The sequence below is a fragment of the Tauraco erythrolophus genome, chromosome 6, assembly GCF_009769465.1.
Source record: "Tauraco erythrolophus isolate bTauEry1 chromosome 6, bTauEry1.pri, whole genome shotgun sequence".
Classification (NCBI taxonomy): Eukaryota; Metazoa; Chordata; class Aves; order Musophagiformes; family Musophagidae; genus Tauraco; species Tauraco erythrolophus.
Window position 1 is genome coordinate 69,221,411 of NC_141470.1, and position 13,155 is coordinate 69,234,565.

The following is a 13,155-nucleotide window of genomic DNA, read 5'->3' on the forward strand; positions in this document are numbered from 1 at the left end:
CTCCCTCCCCACTCGGGGACACGAGGGACTGACACCACAGTGACTCAATACACATTTATCCCCCCGGCTACAGCATGGGCATTACCAAAGTTTGCCGTGGAGCCTTGCCTACATCCTTCCATCCTGACTTGAATTTCATCCCTTGCAGGCTGATAGGGGCTCACAAAGCCACGCAGCACTTCACTTCGTTTGCTGTCTCAGACAGGACCGGGTATTTAATAAGGACAACTATCAGATCAGTGTTAACAGCCTGGTTCACTTCATGTGAAGCACAGACATCAGACAAGAACATTTTAACTTAAAATAGGCTGGAGCAGGGAAGCGAGGAGAGCACACAGCAGATCTGACATGTTAACAACTGTACTCACAGAGTCTGAAGTTCTTTGACTTGTGATGTAATCGACACCTAAAGAAAATAAACAGTACTTCAGTTCAATGCACATGGAGAAGACACATAAATGCTATAAACTGCTTTAGGGAAAATAACAGGAAAAAAGTCATTAGACATTACAAAAATAGGCACTATTTGTTACAGTTATGTAAGCATAAACACACACTTTCTTTTTTGTGGGATAACAAATTATGAGAAGCCCAGTGTCTGCACTATTTACTTTCTCCACACTTAAAATGTGACTTCCAGAGCAAAAAAGGAAACAGTGCAAATGGGAAGACATGCAGGCCCACTGGAGCACCCTCCTGCCACACAAGACTGTCGAAGAAGCAGACACAGATGATGACAACCATCTCACTAGCAATTGCAGCTGAAATCAAAGCGCTCACCTCTGGTCATTTAGACCTTTGCTCAAGCAAGGGCTTTTTAGATGCTCTCTGCAATGTCAGTGCTCCCTTAAATTCCTGTTATGAGGCTGAACATGGATTGAAGAAACCAGATTTTGTGGGAATATTCTCTTTGAATTTTGTAGAAAAGCCTGAAAGTGGCTATCTCTAGCAAAATAGCTTGCTTAGTCCTCTACCACAACATGGCAGGAGTTTCCACATTCCCAAAAACCTCTATTCTGCTTGCAGGATACCAAAAGCCACCTATACATCACCTTTGGAGCAAGTATCCCTCATATGCAGCTTTCCAGAGACTGTAACTATAAACTGCATTTTGTTCTGGGCTCTGTGTCAGTTCCAGGGAAGGAAAAAACATACAAATTCCTGGGAATTTGCTTTAGAGGAAAAGCCCAAGATGGAAACGCATTCTATGAAGCTTTGCCTAAAAAGGACAAAACTTTAACACTAAAGAAAGAAGAAAAAGGGGGAGACATGTTGGAATGTAGCTAGAAAGATTGAAAAAAAAGCACAGACAAAAAAAAAAAAAAGACAACCCACACAAACAAGCGAGCAAACTTCCTGACAGCATGATGGATTGAGCTGCCTGCAGAACGGGCTCCCTAAGGAAACGCAAGTTCCCGGTGTTTTGGATGCCAGACAGCACGCATGCCAAAAAAGCCAATACTCCTCCACTTCTGCATTCCTGAGAGCTAGAGTAAAACTTAACTCTGCCAAGACAGGCTTTCTTTGGACACTGGAAAGAAAACAGTCTTAGGTTTACCTGGAAATCAGATACTATTTGGGCCAGTAGTATTGTTCTAGCAACACAGGAAGGTCAGCAAAAGGAGAAGTATCTTCAGCACTTGAGATTTCCAAGGTGCCAGCCTCAGAGGATGTGCCAGGGTTTCGTGTTTACTACAGGGAGAGTATGCAATATGCCCAGCCAGAGCTAATGCTACAATGGTTTAAGTTACAGCAATTCTTGTCAAATTTCATTCTAAAAGTCCAAAAAGCTTGGGCATCCAGAGAAACGTGGTTTCTGAAGGACAGCAGTAGCTGCAGCACATATTTACAGCTCTATATCCAAGAATAGCACAGCTCTACCATTAAAGAGTTCCCTTACCCAATGACATTCACCAGTGAAAGAAAAACACACTAGAACAAAAAATGAGTGAGCAGCGCATCCAAGGCAAGGCTGTTTCACACTTCTGGCACTAAGGTATTTTACCTGTTTTTCCATCTCAAGCTGGGAATTTCCTACTTCTTCTTTCAGAGCCTCTATTTCCTGTGTCAAAGCCTTTTCAATGACAAAACAGACAGGATTGGACAATGGAAACACAAAAACGCCACAAAAATGGATGCTACAAATTCATCACTATAGAATGCCATGCAGTAACAAATAAATGGTAGTCAGTGACACAGAGAGGAAGGTGGATATTGCAGAGATAAGATACCTGAACAGTCTTCTCCTTGCTGGCTACTTTAAGGATTTCAGCTTGTAGGAGTTCTTCCACTGATTTTATTTTTCCGTCTTTCTCATGGATCCTTAAAACGAGCAGGGGAACACCGTTAGCTGGCTGAACAAACGCGCTACTTGAGCAAACACAGAAGCTTTGGTTCTGCTAACACATCACTTCACCAGCCTCTGGGATCCACAGAGGGACCTCCTGCTATCGCGGGTGCCACCTCTCACTGCAATCCCAAATCAGATACAACAAGCAGGAGAAACAAATAGGAGGAGTAAGACTGGGAATAGTGCAGAACAAGCTGGCTTTATATAACTAGTAGTCGACGCACTAAATAGATACCTTAATTTGCATTTTTAGACAATAACAGCATCGCTAATCCCTGGAATGACACACACTTAACTTCAGCCTTCACTGGACATTCCAGCAAAGTATTTATCAACTTCAAACACACACACACACAGAGCAAACGAGCTCACTCCTTTTGCAGTGCCTACTGAAGGCGATTTGGTGCAATTCCTCATCTAGTCAAAGTTAGGCTTATGAAGTTAATTGCTTAGCAGAGAAGCAACTGGCTTTTCAAGAGGTATTGATCTGACTTGACATGTTTCCAAAGTGATAACACTTCCTGCCACACACACGTACTTCACCCAGTTAAACGCAAATCATTTCAGAGGAGTAAAACACTTGTAGTCATGGAATAGAGAGAGACAGAAGTAACAATCAGAAGTGAAATCTGTGCAGTAACTTACACTTTCTGGAGTTCTTCCACCAGTGACTGGAAGGAAACCTGTTCAAAACAGAGCTTCAACTTAGAAAAACAGAAGACAGGAAAACAAATCTGCAAGTGTTGAGGGGTAAGGAGTAGAGAGCTTGAGCTGCTCTCTGGCACTGGGTAAACTATGTAGCAGCCTAACAATTTTACTTGTCTGGCTGCTCCTGAGAAAATTAACTGTTGGTCTCCAGTTCCTGGCAAACCAGTAATACCAAGTCTGCTGCAAGTTCCAGGAAAACAAAAGCAAATCCACGCCATCTTTACCAGGAGAGGTTGAGGTTCAGGACCAGCATCTGATCAGCTAACCTCTTCATACTGGCACTACTGTACACCTCTCCACACTTACTGTGCTTCTCATCTCCCATAAAGGATTTTCGAGACATTAAGTGCTCTCCTGAGCTGTCCAAGCAGATAGGGACGTCAAGGGAAAGTACTTCCCAATCAACACCGAGCACGCTTTATCAAAAGTGATAATAAGTGATAATACTGTGCCAGTGTCACTGAACAGAGACATCAACAGAAGGGGGCTAAGCCTCACCACCTGTACGAGCGTGGACTAACATTAGAAAGCTCAAATATGCATTATTAAGCTGATACAGAATAAACTGCCTACCAGCCATGCTTGCTGCACTAGGCTTCTTGAAAAAAACGAATCCACAGCCATTGCAGTAAGTGGCAAACTCAAACCAACCCAGAACCACCGCTGAACTGGAACCTCTATCTCTGCCATGTTCCTGACACTTATGCAAAAGGAAGCATTTGACAGAAGTATCGCTGCTCAGACCAACACTGGAAGAAAATAGGGTGCTTTGCCAACGGGCTTCAAAGATGTCTTCACCTTTTTGCATTGACTTTTGCAACCACAGCAAGATTCTTTTAGATTTAGTTTAGGTGTAATAAAAGTTTTAGATGAAAAGTACTACCTGCTCTGATTGCTGAATTTGCAGACTTTGAAGTTCTTTTCTCAAAGATGAATTTTCCGTTTGCAGCGCCTTTGAAAGCAGACACACAGATAATGAAAGACTCATTTGCTGGGGAAAAAAAAAGTGTTAAGCTTGACAGAAAAGTCATTTCTTTTAGAACAAGTGAAAGACTTTGAAAGTCTGAAAGAGTTCCGCTTTGCAGCAGTTGGAGCCAAAGTATTCCATGGACTAATTATTCATTACGGACAACTCAGAGTAGACGTCAATCTACAGGAAGCTAGAGTCCAGGGAAACATCAGAGTGATGTGCTCACGTCTTTGGCTGTTTAGTAATCTGATAGTTTGCTAGTGTGCAACCTCTCCCCAGGATAGGGATGTCAGGGATTCATTTGGAATTTAGGGACATTAAGAAAGTGAGTATTGGCTTGGCTATGTCCAGGTAGAGAAGACACAGGTTTCCAGCAAAACCCAGCTGAAAACAGACATGGATCTTTGTATTGGCTTTCCAGACTTCTCATCACTAGCTTCTTTGTAAACAGAACAGGAAGGAAACAGCTTTAGCATCACCACAGAAGTGTCACTAGCTTATAATCCATTTAACTTTTCAGATCACCAAGTAAGCAAAAAGATGCTGGAGTCCCATACTACCAAGTATTTACAAAACACCCTTTCCTAAAACAGATTTTTTTGCAGATTAGTCCAAACGTACAGCTTGGGAGACGTATTTGCTTCATTCCAAAAGACACCAGGTACTCATCCTAGCAAAATCTGCTCCAGAACAGCAGATAAGCACTTACTCTAGGCCGTCAACGCTCATGCTTAATCTATCTTACCAACAAGGTTTTAACCTTGTCTTCACAAGATGCTTTTCCTATTCAAAGGGAATAATCTCAGACTGCGCTATGAGTACTCAAACGTACACTTTGCACAAGGGCACTTAATCTCTCCTTCCCCATAAAAAGATAATATGGGAGATTTTACCTTCAGCTCCTCCTCTTTATTAGCCACCTGTATGAGTCCTGCCTCAAGCAGCTCTTCAACAGTCTTGATTTTATCATCCCTCTCTCTCATTCTGAGAAATCAAAAGTGAGGATTAGGAAAAAGAGAGTTAAGCTTTGATGGCAGTTTAGCTATCAACAGTAACCCCGCTTCCAACAAAACTGCATCTTTATTTTAGTCTGATTCAAAAGAAAAAAAGCTTCTTACCTTCTTTCCATCTGCTCTAACAAGTCTTTGTTTGCCTATAAAAACACAACAGGGTGATCATTAATTGGATCAATAATGGTTTAGGATTTTAAAAACAGAAATAACTGAAAAGCATCAATTTAGCCAGAACCTTAGTCACCACACTAATCCAGAAGGGAAAATAAAACAGGGACAGAATGTCCTCACGGTATGTGTGTCTAATATTGATGCTGGAAAGATGTCAGTCTTTCAGGGGAAGGTACAGATCCAGCCCAAAAGCCTTGATGATTTTACACTGACGGACTACAGGAGTTCTAGTGACAAGATGCTGTGGAACACGGGATCCTAGCAATCCTAGGGAGTGTCAAGCATGCCAAGCACTGTGTGGCATCTAATCAATAGCAGCCAGCTCAGTACCTGCAAAATCTACCTCTTTTGAGCGTTTATCAAAACCACAAGCTCAACACCAGGCTCGCTCACCAGAGCATTTATGATTTCTCAACAACACCACGTTGTGGGAGACCACACGAGAAACACAAGCCAGCTACCAAGAAAAATCAGCCCCACTATCTCAGACAGGACACCAAATCAGCCAGACCCCCAGGAATAATGCTGTGAATCTGGTTCTCCACCAGAAGGGAGCTGTTCCAGACAGGGAGCTGCTGGCTACCAGACATCAGTGCAGAAAAGGAAATAAGCTTCCTGTCTTACAAGTCTTTTTCCAGTGTTTCAGGAAGTTTTCTCATTCCACAACGGCACAAAGTCGAGGTGTTCACAAGAGCTGTCCCAGGCAACACGTGCAAAGGAGATGGGGCTGAGGACCACAACGGCTTTGAACCCACAGCATTCTGGGTGAGTACCAGTCCAACTGGCTGCGGCAGTGTGCCATGGGCAAGAACATGGAAGAGGTGGGACAAACGACACCGCGATGTAAATAGTTTTCCCATTCCATGAGTCTGTTCTTTGGTTACAACTGGTTTGAGAACTCATTCCAGGATGGAAGAACACAAGTAAGGTAAAGATCTTACTAGGCTGTGGGGAGACCAGAGTAACAGCCCTCTCCCCTGGAAGGGCTGGTTGTTCATGGGATTTTTTTTTATTCCAGAAAATTGCCGATAAAACTAGGAGAGGTTGCAGAAACAAGTTCTTGCTTGTGTTAAGCTTGCATTCTTCAGAGGAGGAAAAAAAAAAAATCCACGTTTTGTTTGGACACTGTTGACTAGGCTTAGAGGACAGCCACAACTGCCTTACTTGAACCCTCCATGAGAGAGAAAACACCTAAAAAGCAACAGGCTTTGACACCAACCAGCTCAGCCCAGGGCCAGCTCAAGAAAAAAAATACTGAAGTTAAAAAGAACAGAAAATATTTGATACCACAACAGCAAACACTGGCTATACCTGCTCAGACAGGAGAGTCTGCAGCTTCTGAACTTCAGCTTGCAGAGTTGCGTTTTGATCCTTGAGAATCTGGAAGGAAATTTAAACATTTTAGGGTTTCAAATTCTGAACTGATAACTACCGCATTTTCATTTCGGCAGTGAGATAATTAAACAGCACAGAAGTCGTTACAGTGAGTTCTTTGAAAGCTACAAGACTACAAAGAGTCCTTTCCCCCTCTTTCTTGCTTTTCCGTATTAATAGTTTTGTCCTTATGTTGCCATGAGAAATTCAGCTGTTACCATCTTTATTCCCTGGCAGAGGATCAGACAGTACCGAGTGTGAGAGGCAAGAGAAACTGCATTTTCCTCCTAGAGCAGTACCAGCAGCATGTCAAGATCTGATAGCTGCCTCTTACAAAACACTCATCTGGTGAAGCAGATGCTCCAGGATCACCTCCCTAGTTTTCTTCGGCTGCCTTAATACCAAGGATGCACAGCAAGGAACCGGCATGTGCTTTGGTCCGACTGTAGGCTGGAAAGAGATGTCTCAGGAAGACAAAGAGCCGTACCACAGCCTCTGCCCCCCTGCCAGCATTCCCACAGCAGCCCTTAAGACAAGCTGCCTGTACAGATTCCTCATATGTATTTTAAAATCCTCCCCTATTATTGCTTTTTGTTTCACAAGGTCTTTTTAAAGGCTTGCTTGATCATTTACAAAAACAGCAGGATGTGATCTATGCTTCAAACTCAAAGCCTTACAGGGACAACACAAGCAGGAAGGGACAGCAATAGTGAGGATTAGAAGAACTGCTCTGCTTTGAACCTGGCTTTTCCCTCTTTCACACACATGGGAAAAAAGCAGCACTTCCTCAGGTAGAAGCATTCAGTACAGAGCTAGTCTGGCATATGCTTGGGATCAAAGACAGGAGGAAGAAGATACTAAAAGAGCACATAGTAGTCATGCTGAGAGCACACTATGGATTTCCACAGTATCATGATGATGACAATCTGCGTTCCGTTCTCCATTCACCTCCCAAGTGTCCTGATTTCAGCTGGGACACAGTTAGTTCTTCTTTTTAGCACCTAGAAGAGCTCTGTGTTTTGGTTTTAGTCTGGGATTTGTTATGGGAAGAACGTTGACAGCGCACTGATGTTTATAGTTGGCACTGAGGTCTCAAGGACTTTTCAGCTTCCCATGTTTTGCCAGTGTGCAGGAGCACATCAGGCTGGGGGGGAGCATGGCCAGGACAGAGGGTCCACAACTCCTCTTATGATTTGAACTTAGACTTGGGACTGAGGGCCAAACTGGCCAGTGAAGCATTCCAGATCATGCAGTGTCATGGCCAGTATAAAATGAGGGTCAGCTGGGAAGACGGGCTCTCACTCTCAGACTCTGAGTGCTCTCTCTCTCTTGCCCTCTTTTTGGGCCTCTCACTCCTCCGGGATTGCGGTGTCGGGACTTATCTGTTTCAAGATCGTTAGTCTGAGATGGGACCAGCCTTGGTCACCGGGTGCTGAGCAATTACATCAGGCATCACTTGTTTGTATATATTATTGTCATCATTATACATATACATTAATATATTAGTAGTATTAAATTGTTCTTATTTCAACCCACAGGTCTCTTTCCCTTTTCCCCTTTAATTCTCTTCCCCATCCCCTGGCGGTGGGGGAGGGTGGTGTTTAGTTGCCAGCAGGTTAAACCACAACACCACCAACACCTTGAATTGCCTCCAGATGATTGCTGCCATTATTTAGCACTGAGTTGACTTCAGCACATAGCCATCCACAACACCTCTGAGGACTTTTTCCTGGGTAACAGTTACTACAGAAACCATCACATAGAAGGAAGTTCAGATTATTCCTCCTCGTATTCATTTTCACCACTTCACCTGCCGTTTTCAGATGTTTCACCACGCTGAAAGTCCTCAGAGCATCACTAACTTGAGACTGACCGACCTACTCAAGCCTGCCTCCTCTTCCCACTCCCCCTTCCAGACTGTTTACGTACTCATTACCCAGCACAGACTTCACTGAAGATTGAGTCAATACCTTTAGTACAAAAATCAACTGAAGTTGTACTTTGTTTCCTATTCTATTATTGAGGAAATTTAGAATCATAGAACCATAGAATGGTTTGGGTTGGAAGGAACCTTGAAGATCATCTAGTTCCAACCCCTCTGCCATGAGCAGGGAAACCCTCCACTACACCAGGTTGCCCAAAGCCTCATCCAACCTGGCCTTGAACACTGCCAGGGATGGGGCACCCACAACTTCTCTGGGCAACCTGTGCCAGTGCCTCACCACCCTCTGAGTGAAAATTTTTTTTCTTATATCCAATCTAAATCTCCCCTCTTTCAGTTTAAAGCCATTGCCCCTTGTCCTGTCACTACACGTCCTCGTAAAAAGTCCCTCTCACACTTCTTCCCTCTTATTCTCTGACAGCTCAGGGAAGGTACAGAAGCCTGCAAGGAACGCTCATCAAAACCTCGAAAAAAAGTGCCACTTTAATATGTCAATCAAGTTTACTACCTGCTTGCCAACACCTTCAGAGACCACCAGGAGACCCACAAGGCATGGCTTCCCCTACAAAAGCCGGCTGCCTCTGCCACTGCCCATCTCCTCTGTTCCTCGCTAGCAAACCTACCCATGTGACATTATGAGATCCAGAGCGAGTGACCTTCCACCAGCAACACCAGAAGAGCAGCAGTACCCAACATGGGCTTCAAAGGAGTTAAAAAGATGGAGTTGTCACCTTTTTCAAGGAAGTAGGTTTATTTCCAACAGTTAAAAGTTCAGAAGAAAAAGCCAAAGGTGGCAGAGGGCAAGGAAGAGGTCAGCTGCTCTCTGTGCACACCATCTAGAAACACGTACCAGCTTTGCTGCACAGACCCCAGATGTCAGAACTAAACGCTTCAGCAATTTAGCTGCAGCCTTGTAAGAAACAATTTGGAAGATGGCAGGAGAAAAATAAGCACTTTTACACCTACCTTGACAGAAGAAAAAAAGACCTGACAACATGATAACCCAAGCAACAAAGGCTCACACCAAGGTCTGGAAAGTCATATTAGAAGGCGGTTTATTGCAGGAAAAAATATTATTGCAGGAAAACTGCAATAGCTTTTACTGAACATCTCCCCTTCCAGATTTCAAAGACCTCACTCTTCACAACTGCAAACACCACACTTAACTCATGTCACCCCATCTCTTACTCTGCTGCACAGTCTGTTGCTACTATTGTGACATCTCACACTGCTCTTGCCTTGCGAACAGAATACTGTAATTTACCTTAAAGCCTGAAAGTCAGTTCTATTTTACAAATCAACATTCAACTGTATGAATTCTCTGCAACCTCTGAAGTCTGGAAAACTTATTGCAAATAAGCATAAGAATAGCTATCCTGTATCTTACCTTGAATTCTTCTTTTGTGTTTGAAATCTGAGCAAGTTCTTCCCGAAGCTGATCTTCAAGAGTTCTTATTTTGTCATCTTTGATGTGAATGCTGAGACACAGCAGAACAGCCAAGTAAGTTTCCTCATCCAAGTCTTACAAAAAGCATCGATTCAAAAGAACAGAAAAGACTGACAAATGTTGTTTATCAAATCCCAGAGCTATTTACCTTTTCTGCATCCTTTCCAGCTCATGTGCAGCAGCCGCCTAGATATAAAGAGGATTAACACGGACTTAGGATACATCACATGATTCAATCAACCTTTCATTCCACAATATTAAAAAGCTAGAACAAGTCATTTGGCCTCTCGGCACATGACTCACTAGCAAGAGTGAAAGGGGTAAGCTTGTCTTCATGCACTTTTAAAACACCAATATATACCAGGCAAGCATGCAATTACGCAAAGGGAGGAATATCTCTAAGAGATTCACTTGACAACCAGGATTATCTCTAATTAAACACTTCTTTTCCACTTCTGTAATGAACAGGCCACACAGCAGTAACGGAGAGATATCTTTTTAGAACTAAGCGAAATGCTGTCTACAGTGAGGCGGCGGGGGGGTGTGTGCTTTTGGGGTTTTTTAGAGGGATGTTTATGACCCTTGTATGCAAATGCCAGGCCTGCATCCTCCAGCACAGTTGTGTTCAGTTCTGTGAAGCATCCTGAACATCACATGCCTGCAAATCTCAATTAACCAAGCAAATGGCTTCAGGAACTTGGGATATCCAAGTAAGAAAGATCTCGCTGGTGAAAGCAGAATAAGAAGTAGGCGTCCCACCAGCTATAAGAATTCTGGGAATCACGTTTTAGCCCGGGTCACTAATGTGCTTAAGCACAGCTTGCTTAAAGCCAACAGAGCTGCATTTGCATTTATGACAGAATAGGTAGCAGGAAGAGAGCAAAATTAAATATTTAATGAAACAATTATTTTACCTGTTCATTTGTCAGAGCCTGTAACTTCTGTACTTCTGATTTCAGTGATAGGTTCATATTCTGTAAGACCTAAAGAAAGGAGAAAAAGAAATATATTTGCACTTTGCATAGAGTCCATATTTCACGTAAATTCACTCTCCAGTGTAACGTATTTCAGGTTACTTTGAGGGACTCTAGAGATAATACCAAGAAAAAAACTTGAGCTTTCTTATCAACAGCTTCCCAGCATTGGCCTTGCCTAGAAGAGCAAAATCAGCAGACCTGTAGCTGAAAGAGCTGTTTCTAGACCCAAAGGCAGCAGCCTTGTGGGCTTCATTTTGTACACGCGGCCAACGAGCCTCTCCCTGTATCAGCTGGCATTTACACACGTTTTTATTGTACCTTGAGCTCTTCCTCTTTGCTGGTTAAGTTGGCATGTTCATTGCCTAACGAGTCCTCCATCTGCTTTATCTGTTTGTCCTTTTCTGCAATCCTGCACAAATGAGAAACGATGACATATGAGTACTACGAGGTCTTGGATGAAAGCAGCACATGAAGCACCAAGCTAAACACCAAATACCTGCTGGCCCCTAAGTCCGGCTCCTACTCTAAATCCTGCTGACAGTACACTTTGGGTCCAAAAGCTTTTCCATCCGTTTTAACTGCTGTTTGCTTGCCAAAATTTTATGAGACATTCTCCAGCTCTGAAACACAACTACCACCCCATCTCCCAAAGGGAGAAATCTCCTGGCGCAGTCATACAGCCCCAACATGAACAATTCTCATGGTCGCACGCATTCCTGCACGCTGCACTGAACCCTGCGCATAGGCAGTGGCAAACAAGAGAGGAGGCACTGCTTTCTGTGTAGCATATAGAACCACGTACAACTGACTCCAAACCTGAGGCCAGACACGGAAGGGAAATCCGCAGGAAGCTGTTTCCCAGCTCCCAAAGTCAATCTCGTGGTGAGAAGTTAAAAGCACAGCCAGCAACGTTTCCTTCACCAGTCCCTCCCATACACACCGCACGTGTGTGGAGGAAAGGTGGCATGCACCAAAAACCAGTAACACCTCCCATATACCAGAGGAAATGAATGCTCACACTTTGTGTAGTTCTTCTGCCAGGACTGAAGCTGACGTCTGCAGGAGAAAAAAAAAAAGAAAAAGAAAAAAATAGCTGAAAGTAAAGCAAGTCAAAGAATCGTCGTCCACTCTGAGCCAGGAATAGCATTTGTAAGATTTCATGTAGTTCTTTTAAATTGGCACGGGACATTTCCAACTACTTCCTGGCTAAGGAACATTGAAGGAATACCAGCACATACTAATGTCCCTTCCCCTTTGGCCTAAGGCAATGTGAAGGGAAAAAGTGAACCAACTTATTTGCCCTTTACCAGATTAAAAAAAAGCCACGGGCATCACCAGCACTTGTCTCCCAAGGATTAAGTGCTTTATGAGACATTCTGCTGACGAACCACTCAAATTTAAAAAAGAAAACCCTGCACAGTGCATCAGGACTTTGATAGGAACAGAAACAGCAATATAAAAATCAGAAAGTGGCATTTTCTTCCTCCCTGGAAAAATCCTATTCCTGTGTGGTTACCCACAAAAGGGCAGGGGATCCCTATCACACTGGTCATCAAGGCATGGAGGGATCTCTGCAGCCTGTTTCACATCCAGTTTGGTAGCAGCTGTGGCAGAACTTCCATGTTCATTTGTGCTTCAGATACATGGTTCTCCTTATCCAGCCTTACCCTCCCCCAGAATCCCAGATCTCACGGAGCCTGTGCCCACGAGACTGTATAGCAATTCCTATACTGCCTCATCCAGATCACAGAACAGAGAACAGCATTAGAGGGGAAAAAAAAAAAAAAATTCAAAGGGAACAAATATTTCCAGTCCCAGAGGGTCATCTTAATGACCAAAACAGTTTCCTCAACCCTCACGTCCAGAGCAGTACCCAGTCCAACCTCACTTCCCCGAAGTGTTATTTTCACATCCAGTGTCCACAGTGAAAAATTCAGCCCTGTGTTCCAATGGTCAGTGGGGCTACACAGGGAAAACACACACCTCCTTCAACAGCCTCCTCCTTGGGTAACCCAAAGCTAAAAAATAAAATTTCCCTAGGGATTTATTTTCAAAGCCCTCTTAAAGGGCTGGGATGAGAAGAGTAGGTCACGAAGATGCAGAGTGCCTCTTCCTTTGCTACTCTCCCCACTTCAACCCAAACCAGAGGACATATTTTCAGTCTGATGTCAAATTTAATCAAATTACATGGAGCACATCCATG

General features: G+C 43.5%; 1 protein-coding gene across 1 annotated transcript in view; it reads right to left on the minus strand.

Moving 5' to 3' along the window:
• KTN1 (kinectin 1) overlaps positions 1–13,155 on the minus strand; it is a 59,868-nt gene that overhangs the window by 22,693 nt on the left and 24,020 nt on the right. The window contains exons 12-24 of the mRNA XM_086614039.1: positions 11,971–12,008; positions 11,271–11,361; positions 10,890–10,958; positions 10,124–10,161; positions 9,916–10,006; positions 6,524–6,592; positions 5,147–5,181; positions 4,922–5,012; positions 3,942–4,010; positions 2,996–3,033; positions 2,232–2,322; positions 2,006–2,074; positions 369–406 (exon numbers count right to left, since the gene is read on the minus strand). Coding sequence (XP_086470165.1) covers positions 369–406; positions 2,006–2,074; positions 2,232–2,322; positions 2,996–3,033; positions 3,942–4,010; positions 4,922–5,012; positions 5,147–5,181; positions 6,524–6,592; positions 9,916–10,006; positions 10,124–10,161; positions 10,890–10,958; positions 11,271–11,361; positions 11,971–12,008 — 827 coding nt within the window. The remainder of the gene's footprint in view (positions 1–368; positions 407–2,005; positions 2,075–2,231; positions 2,323–2,995; positions 3,034–3,941; positions 4,011–4,921; positions 5,013–5,146; positions 5,182–6,523; positions 6,593–9,915; positions 10,007–10,123; positions 10,162–10,889; positions 10,959–11,270; positions 11,362–11,970; positions 12,009–13,155) is intronic.